This window comes from Petaurus breviceps, unplaced genomic scaffold (assembly GCF_028583685.1).
Source record: "Petaurus breviceps papuanus isolate PSGF00001 unplaced genomic scaffold, PetGlider_PUasm1.0 172, whole genome shotgun sequence".
In the NCBI taxonomy this organism is placed as follows: domain Eukaryota; kingdom Metazoa; phylum Chordata; class Mammalia; order Diprotodontia; family Petauridae; genus Petaurus; species Petaurus breviceps.
In genome coordinates, this window is record NW_027185755.1 from 3,803,153 (window position 1) to 3,827,117 (window position 23,965).

General features: G+C 43.6%; 1 protein-coding gene and 1 pseudogene across 1 annotated transcript; both read right to left on the bottom strand.

Moving 5' to 3' along the window:
* Positions 1-290: 290 nt before the first annotated feature.
* LOC138157568 (V-type proton ATPase subunit d 1 pseudogene) lies at positions 291-2,142 on the bottom strand (annotated as a pseudogene).
* Positions 2,143-14,837: 12,695 nt separating this feature from the next.
* RNASEH2A (ribonuclease H2 subunit A) lies at positions 14,838-21,167 on the bottom strand. The gene is made up of 8 exons (XM_069082975.1): positions 20,933-21,167; positions 20,495-20,566; positions 20,258-20,384; positions 18,796-18,883; positions 18,570-18,707; positions 18,356-18,443; positions 15,371-15,494; positions 14,838-15,117 (listed from the first exon to the last, which is right to left on the bottom strand). Exons 1-8 carry the CDS (start codon positions 21,057-21,059, stop codon positions 14,958-14,960), a joined length of 924 nt encoding a protein of 307 aa, XP_068939076.1. The 5' UTR covers positions 21,060-21,167; the 3' UTR covers positions 14,838-14,957.
* Between the last annotated feature and the right edge of the window lie 2,798 nt (positions 21,168-23,965).

Below are 23,965 nucleotides of genomic sequence, written 5' to 3' on the forward strand. Positions count from 1 at the left end.
GCCTGTCTCTGGTCATTCTAGGATTGCTACCCAGCACTTGCTCTGGCTTTACTCATGACTCCCTTTCCTATTGTCCTCAGGCTTCTTGACTGACCTCTTGTCAAAAATCATATTTTGGCTATGTTCAGAGAAATAAGTCTCAATTTGCAGTCTTTCACTTCTCTATCAGGAAGTGTAATATGTTTCATGAGTCTTCTGGAATCATGGTTAGTCATTACATTGATTAGAGTTCTTAAGTCTCTTTTTTTTTAACATTTTTTTTTATTTTTTTCACAGAATGGGAAGCTTTATTGTTAGGAGAAACACAAATCTTAGGGTGAGTTTGAAAGAAGAGATATCCCAATTGGGAAGAAGGTTCTGCAAAGTTCTGTACCAAAACTCCTGGTTAAGGATGACAGGAAGATGAAAGGCTCCTTAGTTTCTAGTGCCAGAACCCTGACTTGTGCTTGTGGGAAGGGGGAGGGGGGAGGCTGTGTATGTGTGTATATATGTTTGCATGGGTGTATGTTGGGGAGACGGATGACTATGTGGGCTACTCCCTTGCTCCTAACACACAAATTGGGAATTTCTACTGGGAATAGGGTCCTGGGGCAGAAGAAGAGAAAGGGGCTGGCAAGAGTTGGGTAAAAGACAGGGCAATCAAGTTGTTTTTTTTTTTTAAAGGAATATCAAAATGACCTCAAAATGCTTCTCAGATGACTTTAACAGATTAAAAAAATCCACCAAAATAGTGGTACCCCTGTGTTCATCTTTCTTAGGGCAGGGTTGGTTTTTTTTTTTTAACAACACAGAAGTTACAGAGGCTATTTATGGGGGTGGGGGCTCAACTCTGAAATCAGGATTTTAGAACCCCACCCGCTAGCCCTCAACTCCAGAGGATGAAGTCTAGAAGCTGGGGGATGGGGGGAGAGGGAGAGGGAGATCTGCTTCATCAGTATTAAATGCATATGGAACAGGCCAAAACGGTGACCCCTACAAATACACATAGGCACAGTACTCTGGGCACATGAGGACACCCATCTGTCCCCAGCCGGCCTCGTGGAGTCATGGCCAAAGGGTAGGAAACAGGGGGCTAAGAGGAGGGAGCTAATAGATGGGGATATAGTTGTGGATCTTGGTCCGGTTCCTCTGGGCGATGCACTCGGCAATCCACACAATATTCCGGCACTCCTGCTCCTTGAGCTTCACAAAGGCATAGAAGACGCCAAAGTGGAAGTGGTTAAGAAAGGACAGCTTGTTTAGTTTCACCTCCCGCTCAAAGAATCGGTCCTCCAAGGTCTTATCACCAGCATTTCGACCAGCCCTTTCAAAGACTCGTCTATACTGCAGGTGGTAGTCGGCCACGGTTTTGACCTCCTTGTAGTCCTCGGCCTGGGCCAGCAGGGCCAAACCCTCAGGGTACAGCTTCCCACAGTGTGGAAACAGCTTGGCCCGGTCCTCCTTGGAGAGTTCAGTGTCTAAGGAGTTGACCGTGATAATGAAGGATCTGCGGTCAGCCTCAAATTCCAGGATAGGACACATGGTGAGTGCCGTGATGCCCCCTAGAGCCGAGCAGAACTTGTAGAAGTCCTCTAGGTAAGCTCTGTACAGCGTGTTGCGAATGATCTCGATATTCATCTGCTTGAGGTCATCCTTAGAGATACAGTCTTGGAAGAATGAATAGAGTGGGGTGTCCACTAAGATAGCGTTATATAATTCTTCTGGGGTCTGAGCAATGCTCACGGCCCCCATCTGCTCAAAGGTACCTAGTGGGTGGCACTTGTTCACAAGCTCCGCTACAGTGCGACTATGCAAGGTCCCTGTCATCAGCAGGATGACGTTGTCGATCATGTAGCTGTAGGTGATGTAGTCCAGGAAGCTGGCCAGTGGTTCGTAAGCCTGACTCCTCAGGAGGCGGAACTCGGCCACCATCCTCTCCCGGAGTTTGTCGTCAAGGACTGACACCGTTAGTGGGGACATCTCATTCGCCAGGAAGTTCCCATAGTCCGTGGTCTGGAGGTGTAGTTTTATATCCTCGAGGGTCTCACACTGCTCCAGGTGGCGGTAATCTGCCACTTTCAGCAACCCGGCCTGGAAGCCCCGGACCAACCCTTCCAAGTAGCCGTTGTCCACGTTGAAGTAGAGCTCTGGGAAATCGGACATCGACATCGCTGCAGCAGCTGCAGCCACGCGGGCATAATAAAGACCCCGCCCCCAAGGATCGGGTGACGCGTTGCTAGGGCCAGAGTTCCTGTCTTTTTTTTTTTTTTTTAACGCAATCCCGGTTAAATGACTTGCCCAGGGTTACATAGTGTCTGAGGTCGCATTTGAACTCAGGTCCTCTGACTTTAGGGCCGTTGCTCTATCCACTTCGCCATTCAGCTGCCCCCCCCCTAAGTCTTTCAAAGTTGTTTACCTTACCCTTATTGTTATGGTATCGATTATCCTCCTGCTGGTTCTGCTTACTTCATTCTACATCACTTCATACAAGGGAGGGAATAAATAAGCATTTATTAAGTACCTTCTATGTCCCGAGAACTCTGCTAAACACTACAAATAACATCTCGTTTGATCTTATAGGTTAGATGATATTATCATTTTACAGTTGAAGTCACCCACTAGGTAGCTTTGAGCTAATGGAGGCCGTGAGCATTGCTCAGACGCCAGGAAAATTATATCACACTATCTTAGTGAACACCCCACTCTATTCATTCTTGCAAGACTGCATCTCTAAATGGACCTCAAGCAGATGAACATGGAGACAGAGTCACTTTACTCACTGCGCCACCTAGCCACCCATTTTTAAAATTATTTATTTTTTTAAATGGACACAATTTATTTTTTTTTATTTTTTACTTTTTTTGAGGGCAATTGGGGTCAAGTGACTTGCCCAAGGTCACACAGCTAGTGAGTCAAGGCTATGAGGTCGAATTTGAACTCAGGTCCTTCTGACTCCAGGGCTGGTGTTCTGTTCACTGCGCCACCTAGCTGCCCTGTAATTATTTCTTCATGTTTACCTTTTTATGTTCCTTTTAACTACTGTGTTTTTACTACAACATTTCTATACAGCTCTGGTCTTTTTGCTTGGAAGTCCTTTATTTCATTAAAAATCTACCCTACCCAACCCCCACCAGGATTAATTCAATTTTTCTGGGTAAATTACTCTTCCTTGGAAACCTGTATCATTTGCCTTGCAGAATTATCACATTCCACCAAATCATGTGTGAGGCTGACTATGGCTTCATGGTACTTGAATTCTTCCTTTTTTAATTTAAGTGTTTTTTATTTGACCTTGAAGTTCTGGATTTTGGTTATAATGTTCCTGGGAGTTTTCATTTTGAGCTTTCTTTTGGGAGATAACTGATGAATTCTTTCTATTTAGCCTTCTGGTTCTATGAGACCTGGGCAGTCTTATCATTCCTTGAAATATGTCTAGCCCCTTTCTTTGGTCATAGATTTCATGCAGTCCAATGATTCTTAAATTATCTCTGTGGTGGTCTCTTTTCCAGGTCATTTGTTTTTGCTGTGATATACTTTACATATTCTTTTTTTTTCAGTTTTTTAATTTTGTTTTTATTATTTTTTTTGTTGTCTCATGGATTCTTTAGCTTCTATTTGATCCATTCTAATTTCCAGGGAGTTTCTTGCTTGGGCAAGGATTTGTACATCTTGTGCCAAGCTGTGAATTCTTTTTCCAATTCTTTCTTCTATAATTCTAATTTCTTTTTTTTGGTGGGGGGGGGGCAGGAAGGGGTAGCTACGTGGTGCAGTGACCAGAATACTGGCTCTGAAGTCAGGAAGACCTGAGTTCAAATCTAGTCTCATACACTTTCTAGTTGGGTGACCATGGGCAAGTCATTTAATCTTAGCCTGCCTCAGTTTCCTCAACTGTAAAATGGGAATAATAATAGAACCTACCTCCTAGGGATGTTGTAAGGGTCAAATATGCTAATAATTGTAAAATGCTTAGCATAGTACCTGGCACACAATGAACCCTAAACAACAGTGAGCTATCAATATAATTTTTCACTTTTTCATTTAGTGTTTTCATTTAATTTATAAAAAACATTTAATGTGGAATTTTTTTGTATGACTATATATTTGTGATGGGCTTTGTTTTTCTTGCCTTCTCAATGGGTGGAGAGGAGGCAGAGAGAAGAGGAGAATCTGAACTTGAAAATAAAGTGAAATAGATTTTTTTAAAGCAAAAAAAAAAAATTCTGATCAATAAAATGATAAATCATGAGTCCAGAGGACAGAAGATAAAATATGCCACTCATCTCTTGCTAGAGAGGTAATGGTCTTAAAATGCAGAATGAGACATATGCTTTTGGAAATAGCCAATATGGGAATTTGTTTTGCCTGATGCCTGTTTGTTATGTCAGGTTGTTTTTCCCCCCTCTCTTTTTGTTCATTGGGAGAGAGGGGAGGGAAGCTGAGGGGGAAATACTTGATAATGGAAAAAATAAAATTCAATTAAAAAAAATTTTAACTCTTTAAAACTTATTACTTCTTGCTTCATCTCTTCCAACAATTTTAGTTAAATTTGTTTAACTATTTTTTTTAAGCTGTTTTTGTTATTTTAGTCTTTGGTTGTAAATGCTTTGGAATCATTCTCTTTCCCTGGGTTTATGTCTTGAGCTTCCCTGTCACCATAATAACTTTTTATAGTAGGCTTCTTCTTTTGTTTGCTCTTTCATCTAGCCTACTTCTTGCTTTGGGGCTTTATGTTATAACTGGGCTCTGTACACTGAGGGGAATGTATGAACTGGTCCTGCTGCTGTTTTCTTGAGGTATCAAGGACAGCTCTGGCTGAGTGTCCCAAAAGTGCTATGATCCAGGGCAAAGTTGTATTCCTGACCTTCTACTCTTTTCAGACCTGAGTTTAAGTCTAAGCATCATGACTATGGGCTTGCCCCACTCTGAGTTCTAGTAAACTGCAGCTAAGCTCAGCCACTGTCAGACAGCTAGAAAACTGTTGATAAAGAATAACAGAACTGTAGACTCCTCTTTGTTCTGGGATTCCTGCCCCGATTATTCACATTTAGGGAATAGGCTGAGGTGTTAGTTAGAACTAAGACCATACTGCATTTTTGGGATCTGAGGCATACAGCTACTGCTTGCTTCTGAACTTGTTCCTTAATCAGTACACATCCTAGAGTCAAGGACTACTCCTCAATGGAATTCTGCCTCTAGATGCAGGTCCCCTTCTCAATCCATGCTGGTCTTGTGGTCCTTACTGAATTATTAGCAAATTATCTACCAGATTCCACCTTTTCCTGAACCTTGCAGAAGTTTAGTCCCCTCTGTACTGGATTTAGGACCTCTTCTTGCTCTGATGCAAACCATCTTCCTTTGTTGGAATGTTGTATACCCATTCCTGACTAGACTCTGTCCCCAGTGTCTCTAGACCTCTTTGTCTCCCTCTCATGACCTGGCCTAGAAAAATGAGTCACCAATTTTTATTGCTTGGATTTACTAATGAAGACTTGTATTATCTAGATGTTTGAGGGCAGGAGAAAAGGAGCTTGCTTCCCGCTTCCCACTACTTTGTAATCTTCTAGCGCATACTCTTGATTCAAGAAACCCCCAGAGCTTCTTGGAGAAGAGGAAGGGAAGGGAATAAATATTTATGTGGTGCTCATTATTTTCCGGGCATTGTGTTAAGTGCTTTACTGTCTCATTTGGTCTTCACAATTATGGGAGGTAAGTGCTATTCTTATCCCTATTTTACAGTTGAGGAAACAGAGACCAAAAGAGATTGAGTGATTTGCCCAAGTCCACATAGCTAATAAGTTTCTGAGGCTGAATTTAAACTTAGATCTTCATGACTCCAGGCCCAGTGCTGTATGCAATGTGTCATGTAGCTGTTTTGGGGCATCTTACCTTTCTACCTGTCAACCCTCATTCTTGTCACTTTGACAAACTATTTTCTCTTCCTATCATACAATTCCTTTTTTTTTTTTACATCTATTAGTTCTGATCTTCAAAGTTCCTCACTGGTTTTGTGTTACAGTCTGTTCACACAATGGACCTTTCTTCAGATTTTCATATTCCTGTTTTGCTGCCTAATAGTAATTCCAGTATAACATTATTATTTAAAAAGATAGGCCTTCACTTTCTTGAGAAGCTTAGAGTTACTAAGGAGTTTTGCAATTTCCTGAAGTCAGTTCAGCCCACTCTCTTTTCTTTTGTTCAGTTCTGAGTTCCACTCCTTGTCCTTCTGTATAGTATATCCTAGCTCTTTGGATTTCATTGTGTATTGGGGGCAGAGCCAAAATGCCAGAGTAGCAGGAAGTGGTATACAAAACTCCTCTAAACAGACCTAGAAAATTCATCAGAACCCTGATGGGGAAATCCAGAAGAAATCTTGTCTAGCTCAAGTCAGCATAGGGAGATAGACAGAGAGGTTAGGATGATGGGTGTCCAGGGAGGAACTGCGTCCCAGGGCAAGAAGACATTCAGGTCTCATACTGGGGCACCTTCAGACCCATATCACTGTAGCACAGTGTTTTCATCCAGTATCCACTTCCAATCACAGATCTTGGGGGACTGGAAGGGAGACCTGTGCCATTAGGAGTGTTCCTAAGTAGAGAGCCCTGGGAAGTATAACTAGGAAAATAGAATTTTAGCAGTCATCTGCAGTGGTGTGACTCAGACACCTTGCACCCCAGGAGCAGAGCACAGTTTCAATCCCAGCATCTAGCCCAATTTGCCTAGGAAAAACCAAGGCAGGAATCTCAGACCAAAGGGGAGCCTTTGGTTCTGTCACTGAACCAATTAGAACTTTCCACTGGCTGAGTGGGGCTGAGTCTAGCAGCATATAGTCTTGCGTCTACCAAACCTAAGCCAGAAACATGAAAAGATTAGACAAGAGGGTAGCAATTACATTTGCCCTAGATCACATCATTTTGAGAGTACTGAAAGCTTTTGGATCCCCAGCCTGTCCTGAGATCCTGGAGTAACACAATACTCAATACTCCAAGAAGGCAGTAACAGGAGCAGCCCAGACCTGCCTTCTAGAAGAACAGCAGAGCCTAGACCTAAGATTAAGTCCAAAGTCAGGAAGTAAGCTGGAAGAAAGACAAACAAAAAAAGGACTACAGCACAATGAGCTATTGTGGCGGCAGGGAGACTCAAATCACATACACAGATGAGAATGGCTCTAAAACATCTACAAGCAAAGCCTCAGAAAAATACACAGCTGGGGCACAAACTCAACTGCAAATCCTGGAAGAAATAAAGCACAAGTTTAAAAAATGTTTTCATGAATTATAGATTTATAATTTATTTAAAATTATAATCTTTTGCTAGGCAAATTTTTTATTAACCTTTTTAAAAGCTTTAATTTCAGCCTTGTTCAAGAATAGTTTAGTTGCAAAGAATGAATCATATGTAACAATAAATCAAAAGAGCTGCAATGTCCAAAGGGCTTTAAAATATTGTAGATCTAATTCTCCATATCCATAAACAAAAATGTTCTTGGTCAGAAAAATGGAAAAGAAATGAGAGCTATGGAAGAAAGAATTGGAAAGGGAATTGGCAGTTTGGCATAAGAGGTATAAAACCTTGCCCAATCAATAATTAGTCAATTAGCAATGACAAGCCAATGGCTCCATGAAACAACAAGAAATAGTAGAAACAAAATTTTAAAAATTGAAAAACACAGAACAAAATGTAAGAAATCTAATAGCAAAAACAAATGACTTGGAAAAGATGGAAGGAAAAAAAAATTTAAAAACTAATGAACTATCTGAACTCTGTAACCAAAAAAAAAAAGAGCCTACACATTATATATCAAGAAATCATAAAAGAATACTGCCCAGATCAAGTAGAACTAGAGGACAATGTGGAAATAGAAAGGAGCCAGTAATCACTTCCTTAAAGAAACTGCAAAATAGAAACACCCAGTAACATAATAGCCAAAATCCAGAATTTCAAGTCAAAAATACTGAAAGTAGCCAGAGTCAGGATCATACAAGATTTAGCAGCTTCCATTCTGAGGGGGTGGAGAACTTGGAACCTCCTTAAGGCAACAGATATGGGCTTTTATCCAAGAATAATCCACTCAGCAAAACTGAGTACAATGCTAAAGCACAGAGGTTGGGAGTAGGGAGGGTATATGTGTGTAGAATGAATCTTTAATGAATTAGAGGATTTCCAAGCATTCCTGATGAAAAGACAAGAGTTTCATAGAAACTTTGAAGTTCAAACATAGGAGTTAGGAGAAACATTAAAAGAAAAACATGAAAAAAAGAATAAAGACTCAACAAGAACAAATTACTTACATTCAAATATAAGAGGATACCTGTGTCCCTCCTGAACCTTATCATCATCAGGAGTCATAGGAGTCTAGACAAGGCCTGAGAGTAGAAGGTCCTAAAAGAAAAATGGAAAGAGAGAGGAATAGTGGAGGAGGGAGAAGAGAAAGGAAGTCTAGGGAAAATTATCTCACATAATCAAGGTGTGAAAGAAGATATCCATACAAACGAGGAGGAGGGTCAGGGGAGGAGCAAACATTTGAAACTTACTCTCATCTGAACTGATTAAAGGACAGAAGAATACACAGAGAAAGAGACTTAGGTATAGAAATGCATTTCACTCAACAGGAAAATAGTAGAGAAGAAATAGGGGAGGGGGAATTAACAGGAAGTGATATTGAGGGATTAGTCCTAATCAAAACAAATTCTAAGGATATACAAAAATATTTATACCTCTTGAGATGGCAAAGAATCTGAGGGAACCCTCATAAATAAGGGAATAGATGAACAAATTATATTGTATAAATTTGATGGAATACTATTTTTGGTAAGAAATTATGAAAGGAATGGTTTCAGAGAAACCTTGGAAGACTCATATAGATGCAGAGTGAAATGAACAGAATCAGGAGAACAATTTATACAGTAGCAAAAATATGGTAAAAAGAATAATTTTGTAAGAATTAGAAACTCAACAGTGTAAGGACCAACCACAATTCCAGAGGATTAATGGTATTTAATACCTCCTGATAGGGAGGTGAAGGACTCAAAGGGCAGAATAAACTTTTTTTTGACATAGACAATGGAAATTTGTTTTGATTGATTATACATGTTTCTAACTAAGTTTTGTTTTCCTTTTGTTCGTAAGCAAGGAGAGGCAGTTTGGATAGGGAGGATAAGAAGGTAAATTTTTGAATTAAAAAATACAACTTTTAAACAAGAAATTCATTGTGAATTCTGGATAAGACATTTTACCCACTTGGTCTTTCTTGCATTTGCTTTTTTCCTCAGGAAACTCTTTTTAGTGATTACAGATCTTTTCCAAGAGGCTCTTCAATTTTCCAGGGCTTGAGGCAATAAGTACAATGTCATCCACTAATAGGAGCATCAGGAGGATCTCCCAAATCACTTGGATGGTTCCCTACACCTCCTCCATCACAATGGCCAACACTGTTTTGAGCATAAGTACATCTCCTAACTTTATTCTGTTGTGCAGAGAATAAGAGAGAGCTGAGACTGGGGTTCAAGGCAAATTTAGGTGTGGATTTTTCGATCAGGTGCTCTACTATCTGGAGTATACACTCAAATCAGGCAGCCCCGAATTGGGGTACATACAAGTGCTTATAAGCAATGACATACAGAAGTCAAGAATTGCCATTGGTTAGATCTATAGGTCAGGGCTAATTTGGGAAAATGGTGCAAGGGTACAATGGTGCAACTTTTCCTGTAAAGGGGGTCCCTCCCAGAACAGGGTGGAGGGTACAGGTTAACTACAGATTAGGGGTCATGTTCTGAGTACAGGGTGGAGGGACATTGGGTAATGGGGACAGGCTAGGGTCATATTCTGAGTACAGGGTGGTCTCCTCTTAAGACAAACTTGTACCATAACTGAAGGACTGATCCTTGTACATAGTGATGATATACAGAACGCTAATTCAGGAAATAGGAGGTTAGGGGCTATGCCTTGGGCAATACTTAAGACTATGCCTTAAGCTGTTTCAAGCTATTACAGGGTGTAGAATAGAGACAAAGACAAATATAAAGGGGCTTAACGGTGGGCTCCAAATCAGGTGGCTCATGATTTGGGTTTGGGTACAATTCCTCCACCAATATTTGGGATCAGAAGATCATTGACCAAGGTTATTTCTCTTATTATACCTTTCAAGGAATCCTGGGTAATTTTAATGTATAGATGGGAGATACTTTGCTCTAAAAGAGCTCATTTTCCTCTACCTGATAAACTAAATGTTTATAACCAGCAAACAATAAGGAAAAAGAACAGGGGTATCTTAGATTCTCTACCTCTGGTAGTCAATTACAAAATGGTAAACAAATGGTCTGTTGTTGAATGTTGCTTGAGGAAGCCTACTTGTTCCCTACCAACACCCTCATTAAGGATGCCTCTGATTCATATTTAGATGGCTCTCATAAAGATTTTACATAAATTGGAGACCAAAGACCTGGGCCAGTAGTTATTGTTATTTTGGGGCCAGTAGTTATTTCTCACCTGTGTGTGTGGTAATAAGTTATTAATTTTTTTCCATATCTTTGATATTTTCCCCTGCTTTTGATACTTTGAATATCCAACTCTCAATACTCTCATGATTGTACCACCTCTAGATATCTGAAGACATCAAACAGAAGAAAAATGGAAAAGATTTGTAAAAAATTACCCTAAGCTGTTTCCTCTAGCAAGGACAATGGAAATAACATGCTTGGACTTTAATGGACTGTGTACACAGACATATATAACTCTGTGCATACTGATTGCAAAAGGTCTGGAATACCTCCAAGATTAAGAGGGAGGGAGTCATGAAAATTTTAGAGCAAAACTGAGGAAATCAATCTTTTTATACTAAAAAAAGTAACAAGACATAAAATGGTAATGGTGAAAAGAGCCCTGAAATGAAAATCTGGATTTAAATCTCTAATTCTGCCACTTGTTAGCCCCCATGTACTAATGGCACTAAATATGTCACCACCATTCCCAACCCTTAGAGTACTCCTTGTTCCCCATCACCATTTTCCACCACCCAATTATGCCACCTCCTTTGAAATTCATACTGTCTCCAAATTTTTCACCCAATCTAGATCCAGGTGGTTGTCAGCCATTAATCCTCATGACAATTCAGTTCCTTCCTCTTTAGTTTACTGCCTTACTCATGGCCTCTCTCCACCCCAACTCCTACCCTCATATTAGGGGACTTCAAGGTATATATTGATGCTCCCTCAAATAACCTAACTTCCTAGTTCCTCATTCTATGATATTCACATGACCCACTCCACCTTAATTACATATAGAAATGGTCATACTTTTGATTTTGCCACTTCCATGTTCATGAACTTACTTTATCTGATCATAATCCTTTATCATTCCATCTTTCCCTAGCTTTATGATTTCTAACCCTGTTCTGTATCCTCACCATAAGCACCATTTATCTTTCCTAAGCCTTCATGTCGGCACTTGCTATTCTCCTGTCTACCTTATCTCAACCCCTTGGTGAGTCAATTTAACTCTATTCTTTCATCCTGAATCTTTTACCACCACCACCCCCACCCACCCTATCCCATAGCTACTTATACTTTGCCAAACCCCAACCTAACCTAACCCCAACCCAACCCTTGCATTACCCCTAACATCTGTCTCATTCAAATGTTGATTTCCTCCAGGAAATCACAAAATCATACCAACTGGCTACCCTACAAATTTGTTATTTAATCTCAACTGGACCCTCACCACAGCAAGGCAATTATCTTATTTCTCTCTTACTATCCAACTCTCCAGAATAGCTGTTCTAAAAAGTCTCCTCTCCTCAAGCCACCCATAGCACCCCATTTTCTCTTCTTCCTAGCCTCTTCCTCTGATATCACTCAGATGTCTTCCCCCAGTCACCTCTCTACTCCAATCTCAGAAGATGAAATGGCCTTTCTGCTTGCCAAGGTCAACACCTCTACTAGAAACCTTGATCTCATTTTCCCCAAGATTTCCCTCCCACTGTAATCCCCACTCTCTCATCTTCAATCTCTCCCTACCTACCTACTTGCTCTTTCCCTGCTCCTACAACATGTCATCATCCTTAAAAAACTATTGCTTGATCCTACTCTCCCCAAAAGCTATTATGCCACATCCCATTCTTAGCTAAACTTATTGAGGTCAGCTACACTGACTCCACTTGTTTTCCTCTCCTCTCTTCTGAGGATCTACAATCTAGTTTCCAGCCTCATCATTGTAATGTTAAGAGGATATAAGATCTTCCTGCCCATTAACAGGCCTCAGTGTGGAGCCCATTAAAGGAAGCTTGCTTAGGGGAGGCTTGCTTGTAGGAAGGCTTTGACACCTTTTGTTAATTTCAGGCTCTAAAAAGGGTATGTATACCCTTAGGTTAGCATTTTGCTCTGGGCCTCACTTATTGGAAGAGTGTCCCTATGATTTGGTCAGAGGAGACTCTGGGTAGCCATTAAGGAGGGACCCCTCCCCCCCCAAACAGCTTTGAAAAACTCAGATGTTGGTGTTTCTCTCTCTCCGGTAACTATGTATGTATTCCCTTGGTCACAGTTGGATCTGTCTGTTGATCTGTGCTAATTTCTCAGACAGTTAGAAGCCCTGTCTACTGGTCTTTGTTTCTCTGTTGTATTTTCTCTGAAGTTCAGGGTGCTGATATTTCCCCTGAACTAAAGAATGTAATTAAAAAAGACTGTTGATCCCTTGTTATCTTTTCTAGTAAAGCAGATCTAAGAACCTGTGCTAGGAGCCATCCTGAGTATGCCAGTATGGTTGCCCCTACAATCATTCAACTGAAACTGCCCTTTCCAAAGTCACCAATTACCTAACTACCAAATCTATTGATCTTTTCTCACTCATTCTTCTTGAGCTCTCTGAAAGCTCAAAAATGTCAGAACATTGTAGACCACTCTGCTCCCTGGATATTTTCTCCTCTCTAGGTTTTTGCTCTCTCCTGGTATTCTTCTTACCTGCCTGACCTCTCCTCAGTCTGTTACCTTTTTCATTTATGTCACACCCACTGTGGATGTTCCTCAGGGCTTTGTCCTAGACACCTTCTCTTTTCCCTCCACACCAACTCACTAATAATCTCATTAGCTGCCAAGGGTTAAATTAATATCTTCATGCAGATGATTTCCATAGCTACATACCCAGTCTTGGTCTCTGTCCTGAGCTACAGTACTAAATCAACTACTTTTTGGACATATAGAATAGAATGTACTATAGGTATTTCAAACTTAACTAGTCTAATACAGAACTCACGATTCCCAATCCACTTTTCTTCCCAACTGTCCTCTTACTGTTGAAGGCACCACCAGTTATCCTAGGCCCACAACCTCAAGTTACTCCTCAACTCTCCACTCCTGCTCACCTCTCAGAATCAACCTATCACAAAGTCTTATTCTTTTTCCTTTTGCAACATCTCTCATAGACTTCCAATTCTCTCCACTCATACAGTCTAGTTCAGGACCTCATCACCTCTTACCCAGACGTTATAATCACCTCCTGACAGAGTTCCCTGCCTTGAGTCTCTGCCCACTTTGCCTAAACCATCCTTCAATCAATCAAGAAATACTTAATAAGCACATACTTTGCATGAGACAGCTGTGGATATGTACAAAGAATGAAATGAGTTCTACTCACAAGAAGCTTAAATTCTAAGTAGGGAAAGTACATGTATAAATATATAAAGTATAAACATAAAGTGAATAGAAATATAAACAAAGTATATAATGTATACAAATACATGCAAAATATGTAAAGTATAAAGCAAATAAATACACATATATGCAAAGTAGCTAAATACAAGATAGTTTGGGTAAGTGGACACCAGAAGCTGGGGAAGAAACAAGGAAGGCTTTTTGTAGAAACTAGTGCTTGAACTATGTCAAAAGAAAGGAACTTTATAATGTGGGAGGTAGTAGGAAAAAGTGCATTTCAGGTATGTGGGAGAGCTGGGAGACAGAGCATTATTCAAGAAGAGAGAAGGTCAATTTCCTTGGATTAATTAGTTCAAGACTGATGTCCACTGAGACTGGAAAGATAGGTTGTGTAGGGCACTTAAAGGTATAGAGAGTTTAGATTTTATCTAGAGACAACTAGAAGTCCCTGGAGTTGATTGAATTGGGGAGTCTCATTCTTATAGCTAAGCTTAAGAAAAATTACCTTGGCAACAGTGTGTAGCATGTGGCCTTCTTGGTCCTTGAGTACAGCCTTTTGACTGAGTCCAAGTGTTACAGAACAATTCCTTTTATTAAGGGCATTTGTTCTGTGCAGTTTGGACTCCGTCAAAGGGCCACACTTGAGGACCTGGAGAGCCTTGTGGCTGCAGATTCCTCACCCCTGGAGTAATGAGATTCCAATTAGGAGGCTGTTGAATAATTTAGGTAAGAGATATTGAAGAAATAGTGGCCATGAGGGGAGAGATCTTGATGAATTTCCTAAAGCACATTGGATGATGTAATCCCCTACTCAATAAACTCCAATGATGCCCTCTTTCCCCAGGATGAAATATGAAATCCTCTGTACAGCATTTCAGGCTCTCCATAACCTGAGCCATTCCTAGCTTTCCATGCTTCTTACACATAACCCTCCTTCACATACTTTAGGAGTCAATGACACTGACTTACTTGCTGTTTCTTACACATGACACCTCATCCTCATGTACATGCCTTTGCATTGCTCTCTCCCAGGACTAGACCTGGAGTCAGGAAGACTTGAGTTCAAATCCAGCCTCAGATGGGCTGCCTAAAGGTAGGAGGCCCCATCAAAGTTTGAGGGGGCAATGATTTCATGTGCTGTGTAGCCAGGCTCAAGTATCCTTCCTTACCCATTCCATCCAGCCATCCCCTGAATCCAGACAAAGACAGATACCTCACTGTTATTCCTGAGATTTTATTACAAATTAACAGGAAGGGAAGAAGAGAGACACAAAGCAACAGAGCTTCCCATTCCTGCCAGGCCCTGCCACCACCCTCCACCAACTTCCTCAACAATTTCTATAGGTCAGCAACTGTCTCCAACCCCCTCTCGTGGAAGTAGCGGTGAGGCTGTCGTTCTGTGGGAGTTTGTGTACGGGCAAAATAGGACAGAAGGGAGGGGATGCCAGAACTCCTGCTGGCAGCTGGTGGGCCTCCCGCCTCTTCCTCTGAGTCCTCCCTGCATGGGGGAGGAATGTGCCATGGTGAAGGCCGATGCACAAGCCAGAGTGATTCCCACCACTCCCACCCTAACCTATTCCCCAACACTCCACCAATCCCTAGCTCTGAATGGCCTTTGCCACCTGCTCTGTCTCTCTCCAAGACCAAACCCCCAAGACTGAGATTCTCCTTGGGAGTAGGTGAGTGCTAAGGTCAACATGTTGCCAGCTGGTCCCTTTGTTCCTCCCCCAAGGGGGTGCAGTGTCACCCACCAGCACACGGGCACAGCACGTCCATCCAGGATCAGCTGAGCAGTGCTCCAGCTAAAGCGGACAAACTGGGGAAAGCCAAAGACGGGGTCCAAGCACTGAGACAGCCACTCCTTGGTCTTGGGGTCTGGAGAAGAAGAAGGGTCACAAATGAAGGGTCATGGTTGGGCAGGTCAGAACCAGGTGGAAAAGATCTTGGGATCTGGACGACCAAGATTCTGGGGTCCATTGACACACAAAACCTAAGTCCCTAAGTCCCACCCTGAGCCGCCTATGTGCTTCAATCACCTCATCTGTGGTTTCACTGCTGAGAAAAAAGGTGGTACATGAGCCAACTGGTATTCTCAGGTGTGCTACTTTATAGCTTACTATGGGATCCTGGGCAAACTCCCACCTCTGCCTAGGGCAATTCTCTCCTATGTAGAAGGGCCTTGAACTAGATGGCTTCTAGATTCCCTGCTAACTCTAGACCTTGGGACTGACAGTAGAGTGCAAGGAGCAGCTGGCGGTGGTCAACCAGACCTGCTCCTGGGGATACTCCACCTCCTTAATTCTGTTCTTTCTGGGTTCCCATTCCATCTGTCTAACTAATCCTCAGTCTCCTTTACTGGACAACTATCCAGTATCTGCTCCCTAATCAATTAATCATTGAGCCTTTTGTGGTGGGGCTAGGTAGCACAGTGAATAGAGCACCGGCCCTGGAGTCAGGAGGACCAGAGTTCAAATCTGGCCTCAGGCACTTAACACTTACTAACTGTGTGACCTTGGGCAAGTCACTTAACCCCAATTGCCCCACCCACCGCCTTCCAAAAAGCAAAAACAAAACAAAAAACACCTTCTACATACTAGGCACAGTGGTTATAGAGAAAAAAAGAAAATAGATCCTGCCCTCAAGGAGCTTACATTCTAGCCAGGGAAAACTGCACAAACCTATGTACAACACATAGAGGAATAATAGCTAGCAATTATATAGCATTTTAAAGTTCCCAAAGCACTTCCACATCATCTCTTTTGAGCCTCAACAACAACCCTATGAAGTAGGTTCACTTATTATTACCATTTTACAAATGGGGAAACTGAGGCCCAAATAGGTGGCTTACCAGAATCACACAGCAAATAAGTATCTAAATCAGGATTTGAACTTGGGTCTTTTTGACTCCAAATCCAGGGTTCTTTCTATTTGAAGTGCCAACTAGCTGCCTTCACAGGCATGTCTGGGATAGTTACCTGTACATACAAGGTGATTTTCAGGGGAAGGCATCAGCGGCTGGGAGTACACCCAGAAAGGTCTCCGAATCTGAGCTAAGCCTTGAATGAAAGGAGGGGCTAGAATTCTGACAGATGAAGGCTGAGAGAGGAATGCATTACAGAATTGAGGGGCAGCCAGCGAAAATGTAGGAAGGCCAAATATGGAGTGCTAGGCACAAGAAATAGCAAGAAGGATTGGTCTGCCTGCCCCAAAGTGTGTACAGAGAAGAGTGACTTGCCAAAAGAAAGGAAAGGAGAGGTGAGAACAAGACTGTGAAAGGCTCCGAATGTCCAGCAGAGGAGTTCATAGTTGATCCTGGAAGTAACAGGGAACCACTGGCATTTAACAAGTAGGAGAGTGACATAGTCAAATTTACACTTTAAGAAAATCAGTTTGACAGTTGTATAAAGGATGGATTGGAAAGGTAGGATACAAGGCAGGGACACCAATGACAAGTCTACTGCCACTGATCAAACAGTGCTGATGAGAGCTGATGAGGGCCTGAACTAAGGGAGTTTGGGAGTCTGTGTAGACAAGGGAGTAGAGAGAAGAGATTCTGTGGAGGAAGAAACAAGATTTGAAAACAAGGTGAGCAGGTGGGGGAATTGAAAGTGAGGAGGCTAGGGCAATGATCCTACAAGATTCTGTCCTTCTCTCAATGCTTTTTGTGGATTTTGTCAGATACAATGGGCTCAGTTAGCATCAATTATCATCAATTATCATCTTTCACCTAACTGCCAAATCTGGGACTGGAGTCATGAAGACCCAAGTTCAAATCAGATCAGGACTAGTAATATGACCTTGGGCAAATCCCTTAGCCTCTTTCTATTCATCAGTTTCCTCATCTGTAAAATGGGGACGAATATAATAATACCTACCATCCAGGGTTGTTGTAAGGATTAAATAAGATAATATATTTTTAAAGGGCATTGCAATCTTATCAGTGTCAGCTACATAACCAGTCCTAATTTTTCCTGTTTCATATCACCAAATGCTGGCTAGTGAACTCCACCAGCACTGTCCCAACCCTACCTATGCCTCCCACATGTCCACAAAGCATTCGTCACCCCCCACCCATCTTTAAAACTTTGTTTTTTAAGTTTCTGATAGGGACCCGCCCTTCTTCCTCTAGCTCAGATTGACAGCATCAGCCTTCCTCAGTTCTAGTCCCTCTTTCCCCCCCCCTCCATCTAATCATCAGTACTACTCCACAACATCTCCTCCACCTGACTCTCCTCTTCTCTAGTCACATGGTCACCACTCTCATTATATTTCCCCTGAACTACAGGAACAGCCTCTTAACTAATACCTTGGTTTCCAATCTCCACCTTTCCCAATCCACCTTCCAAACAACTGCCAAAAAGCCTCTGGTGGCTCTCAGGTGAGGTGACTCTAGGGTAATATATGAAGCCTGCCACTTAGAGCCACTTCACAGTTTGGATTCAGTCAAAGGGCTGCACTTGAGGACCTAGAGGGCCACTCTAGCTTCCTTTAAGGCTCCTAGAGAAAGTCTGCCTTGGTCTCATGTTGCACCTTCCCAATGTAAACTCAAGGGAAAGAAAAAAAAAATATGATCTCTACATTTATTTCCATCTTTAGCATGTTCTCAGACTTTGTCTCATGCCCCCTTGTGGCCATATTGCAGGGTGGTCCCCTCTTTAACCCAGTCTTGGTTTCACAGGGGAAGGGGAAGGGAGGGTGGGAAGAGGGAAAGCCATTGGTTTGACTGGGACACTCACCATTGGGATAGCCAGACCCATAATCCATTTTCAGGTCCCCAAGGTCTTCCAGAAACTTCCATCTCTTCACGACATGGTCCCGAGCAACCTGGAGGGGTAGACTAGGCAAAGGTGGGTATGGGGCCAAGGGCAGGTTGGTATGTCTCTCTTGTGGGTATGTAGCAGGCATTTATGTGGGTCTGGGGAGTCCGGAAAACAGGGTGGGAGGACTGACCTTAGCACAAATGCTGGCAGCGCTGACCACAGGGAAGAGGGAGTCAGCCTTGGGTCGAACAGTCACCTCGACCTCTGGAAACCTCTCCTGAAGTTTTTGCTGGTACTTGTCAGCTGGCCCTACTGTGTCCACAAACACCTGCAGAAACCAAGGAAAGAAAGTGAGAGTTTGGGGAACCCCAAGCGGCCCAACTTCCCCTACCCCCCCCACCATAGGTGCCACTGACCTGAGTGACCCTTACACCCTGGTCCAGAGCCAGCTGCACCAAGGCCATGGCAGTATCATGAGAAAGGGAGTTCAGGTTATACTTGGCCCTACGAGGAAACACATGGATGTGCTCAGATCCTACAGGGCCCCAGCTCTTATTAGGGGGCAAGTAAGTATCCATATTAAGGATACTTATTTTAAGGTTTCCCATCATCTAAAGTGAGCCCTGATACGACTTTGCCTTTCCAAGGTTGAGTCTTGAGACCTCATAGGATTTATAGCTGGAAAAGACTTTAGACATCAGTCAATTACCTCTGTATTTTAACAGTGGGAGAAACTGAGGCCCAGAAAGGAGAAAGTAACTTGTTCAAAGGCACACAGCTAACAAGTAGGGGACAGGGGGGGAGGGAAAGCAGTATTATGGAGTGAATAGAAGACTGAAATTGGAAGCAGGAAGATTGGGATTCAAATTCTGCTGGCTAGATGACCCTGACCAAGAAGTTAAGAGTTCTCTGAGTCCTGCTTCACTTATCTGTAAAATGAGGAGGCCTCTGAGGTGTCTTCCAGCTGTAATTTGTGACCCTATGATTCAAACTTGGGTCTTTTGGAGACCTTACTGAATTTCAAAGGCTATAGAGAAGGACTAAATGAAATGAGAGTCAGCCACTCTGGAGGAGACAGAGGATTTGTCTTAGAGTCGGGAAGAACTGTGTTCAAATCCCAACTCAGAAACTTCATAGCTTATGTTCTGCATGGCTTCACATGAATAATCTAAATCAAATTCCTTGCCTTCTAAAGGATCAGGGAGGGAAAAGAGGGAGGGAAAGAATTTGGAACTCAAAATTTCCAAAAGTGAATGTTGAAAAAAATTTTTACATGTAATTGAGAAATATTTGATGAAATAAAAATATATTGTGGAAACTTTATAGTGGTGTGACCATGCATACATAGGCATTTTAACCTCTTTGTGCCTCATCTGGGGGCAGATAGAAGGCACAGTGCCCAGGAGTCAGGAGGACCTGAGTTCAGATCCTACCTTGGACACTAGCTGGGTGACCCTAGACAAGTCACTTAACTCCCATTGCCTTCACATACAAAAAAAGTTTTTTCATCTGTAAAATAAAGGAACTTGATGGCCTCTATGATCCCTTCCAGCTCTGAACCAATAATCCTTAATGGTCTTGAGGCAAAGTTATGCTCAATCTAAGGAAGCACTTTCTAACAATTAGAGCTATAAAAAAGGAAAGGGGCTTCCTCAGACAGGGTTAAGTAGGTTTTACCCTACTTGAAGTTGGCAAGCAAAAGATGGGTGACCATTCTATGGAGGGGATGTTGGGTGAGGTAAGTACTGGGCTAGAAGATGATCTCCAAGATCCCTTTCCGGTTCTGAGACCCTGTGCCCCCAAATCTAGTGTTCTTGCCACTACCCTCACTGAGTGGCACAAGAGTCCATTTGCTGCCCACCCACGAACAGCCCTCACCGCCTTTGCATGCTGGTGGAGATGAGGTTTGGGGACAGAATGTCCAAGGCCCAGCCCACGAAATCCCGGGCCTGATCTAGCTTCCCAAAGAGTCTCTCTCTCTCCGCCTCCGATAGGGTCTTGGAGTCTGGCCATGTAGGAAAGGGGAGAAATGCAAGGAGGAAAGGCTTAGTCACAGGGACACAATCCTGTCCCCACCCCACCCCCTCACCCCAAAGCTTTCAGTCCAGGACTCACCTGCCACCTTCAAGGCCTCCAGGTCGCCCAATTTGGACAAGGGGCAAAAGCAGATGCCGTAGACCATGGGGCCTGGCAAAAAGTGAGAGCTAGAGTCAGATGCTTTCAGTCCGAGGATCTTGACTCCCCCAGTCCACAGCCTGCTCTCCAATCACCGCCAACAGACCAACTGCTCTACAACCAGGGCCCACCTCCAGGCAATTTGCCACCCCCTCATAAGTGCCCACCCTGGGGCAACCCCCAGCCCCTCTGCAAAACGCCCCCGGCCCAGAGTCCACCCCACCTACAACCGATGCATCCCGCAGCCCCTGTGCAATACTCCCTAGCCCAAACTCCACCCTTCCAGCAACCGAAGTACCCATGCCAGGGCAGTCCCCCAGCCCGGATGCAATTCTCCTCCCCCCAGCACGCAGGCTCCAGCCCAGGCCCCACTCCCACCCAGAACAGGCCCCCGGCCAGCCTCGTCGATGCCCAGGCAGCAGTCCTCGGTAAGGCACAGCTCTGGCACCGGCGAGCTCAGCCGGCAGCTGCCTGTGTTATCCCGCTCAAAGTCCCTCAGATCCATGCTCGTAGCAAACCAAGCAGTCTCGGACACCGGCAGAAAGATCCCGCAAGCGCACGGGTCTAGGCGGGCTTCCCGCCCCCGGAAACTTCCAAGCCAATCCCGAACTCGCTGTTCTTCCTCGTAGCTTTCTGGGAGTTGTAGTTCCTAGGCAAGAGCGCCACCTAGCCGTGCCTCCTGGAATTTCAGGAGCTGTGAGTGAGCTTTGATCATCTGATCCAATCTTTCCTCAAGTATGACTCTCCCTCCCTTCGATCATCATCCACCTGTTATCTATTTACAATGCTTTTGACTGGCTACTGACTAACTGAAGATCTCTACTGCCAAGAATTAACTCCCGTGGTTAACACACACCTGTTTAAAAAGTTCCAGAGGCTCTCTTATTGCTTCTGTTACAAAATGCAAACTCCTTTGCAACTTAAAGCCCTTCACAACCTGACAGATATCTACCTTTCCGAGCTTTTTACACTTCATGGACAGTCAGTCAAACTATCTTACTTTCTTCTATCCTTAACACATGACCAATCCTCTCTTTCTTGACTTTATACAGCCCTGAAATGCAGTCTTTCCTCACCTTCACTTCTTAGAATCTTTAGCTTCACAATTCAGCTTAAACACCATATCCTACAGGAGAACCTGCCAGATCCCCTAACTCTACTAGTGCTTTCCACCCCCTCCCCAATGAATTAGTCTTGTATTAACTTTTTATATACATACACATATGTTATATATGTGCAATATGTATCTATATTATATACTCATTTTCCCCTCAATTAGACTATAAGATTCTTGAGGACAGGGGCATTCATTTTTCTATTTTCAGCTTCTGCTTAATAAATGTTTATTGATTGAATAATCATTCATTGGATTTATCTAGTCCAACCTTATCATTTTACAGGTGGGGAAATTGAGAACCAGAGAGGGGAAAGTACTTGCCCAGCATCACAGAGCTATTAAATGCAGCCAGGATTCTAACCCAGTTCTTTTGGCTCAGTCTCGGTGCAACTAGGTGTCCAAGTTGAATGGACAGAGTACTGGGACAGAGTCAGGAAGATTCAACTTTTCGAGTTCAAATCTGGCCTCAGACTTGTTTTAACTGTGTGACCCTGGGCAAGTCACTTACTTCTGCCAGTTTCTTCATCTGTAAAATAAGCTGGAGAAGGAAATGGCAAACCACTCCAGGATCTTTGCCAAGAAAACCCCAAATGGGGTTACAAAGAGTTAGACATGACTGAAATGACTCAACAACAACAGGCTAGTGTTCTTTTCATTGTATCAAACTTCTCTGTCCATCCCTCCAGAACATTAATAGCAGTAGGAACTACCATCTGGAGGCCTTACTAGGAACTAAGGAAAAATCTAAGGTAGCACCACTAGAATGAGGCCATCTCAGCAAACACTATCTCACTTCTGCTGCCTCAGAGCACTAGGGGTCTCTCCTAGTAGACTAGGTCCTGCCCCATAGAACCAGGCTCTGCCTCCTGAGGCCAAGCTGGTAGGTTTCTTTCTTGACCCATCAGCTGTGACATGTAGTAGGTGTGGCTATAGGAGGACCTGCTGGAGTAGCTTTACAGCAAGGTTTAAAATTACCTTTAATAACAATAGTAATAATAGAGATGATCCCATACTGATCTTCAAAGCATTCAAGGTGGAGTAGGCCTCAGGGGAAAAACTGAACCCCATATGCAGCAGATAGACAAGGGTGATATCAACCCAGGAGGCCCTAGCACCAGAGCCTGCCATGCCCCTCCCCCTCAGGATACCCCTTTCTTAAATTCAGATCTTTCTCTCTTCCTTACCCCAAACCCAACTGGGATGGTAAGGTACAAGGCCTCATCCTTGAGTTTTCTATCTTCCTTTTTCCTTGCCTGGGTTCAGGCATTTGCTTTGGACCATGCTCACTCTATGTTCTCAGGCCCTCCAGTCACACTGGCCTGGTGAGCAGCTAGGGCAGTTGTTGTAAGTGCACGGCTGACGCTGCAGGAGGCTGTCCCTGTTCAGAAACACAGGCCTTGCAGATGCCCCTACTACATCCCTCCTCCTCTCTTGCACTCCCAGGAGACACTGGCAGGTCCAAGGGCCCCAGAGTCCCAGTGGCAATTCTTCTGGCTCTGGGGGAAGAAAAGACTGGTCAGCCAGAGAGCTCAAGTCTTGGCAGATTTCCTCTCCCAGAAATTTCCAGGCTTGAGAGGGATGCTTCACAATATGCTAAACCTCTTAATGATATTTGTTGAATTGAGTAATAGGACTCAGGAAGGAATCCAGGCAGATTTCATTGTTGGGGTGGTGTGTGTGCGTGCGTGTACGTTCGTGGGGGAGTGGGAGCTGTAAATCTTTACTAAATGACAGAGGGGGGGAGGGTATGATTTCAGGGCCCGTGTACCGTATAAGTGCCTGTGAGCTTCTTCGGCTGTAAACCTGAGCTACACCCTGCACCTTCCCCTAGCCCCGCCCCTCCAGTGGAAGACTCCTTGAGTTACTGCTCATCTATGTGTAACATCTGGGGAGATCAAGTCTGGGGGTCGAGGGAATCTCAAACCTTTACCCAATTCTCTTTCCCAAGAATCCCCGGAGCCTTGCTCTCCGAAATAGTGATAGTCTGGGCCTAAGCAGGTTGGGGGCCGGGCTAGAAGGACGAGCAGGAGCAATCTCAGCTGCAGTCTGGCCATCCACCGCCACCGCCTCCTCTATTCAGTAACCCCCTTAACCACTGTTAGTCGCTGGTCCAAGCGTTCTCCCAGCGCTCCGTTATCCGAACTGTTCATCGGGAGGGTCAGGCAAGGGGAGGGGACAAGGGGGAGGGAAGAGGTCAATGGCCCCCGCCCCTTCAGCTTGGGAGTATTCTGGCTTCTCGCCCCCACCCCACACCCCCTGCTACGCATCAGTAGACCCGCCCAGGAGCGTCGCGT

Bases quoted from the DNA above. Each gene is read 5' to 3' on its own strand.
- RNASEH2A (XM_069082975.1), bottom strand. From the start codon at position 21,059: ATGGATCTGAGGGACTTTGAGCGGGATAACACAGGCAGCTGCCGGCTG. The intron at 20,567-20,932 runs GTGGGAGTGGGG...ACTTTTTGCCAG, and splicing joins TGGCCGGGGGCCTGTTCTGG to GCCCCATGGTCTACGGCATC. The intron at 18,708-18,795 runs GTCAGTGGCACC...TGGTTTCTGCAG, and splicing joins AGGGTGTAAGGGTCACTCAG to GTGTTTGTGGACACAGTAGG.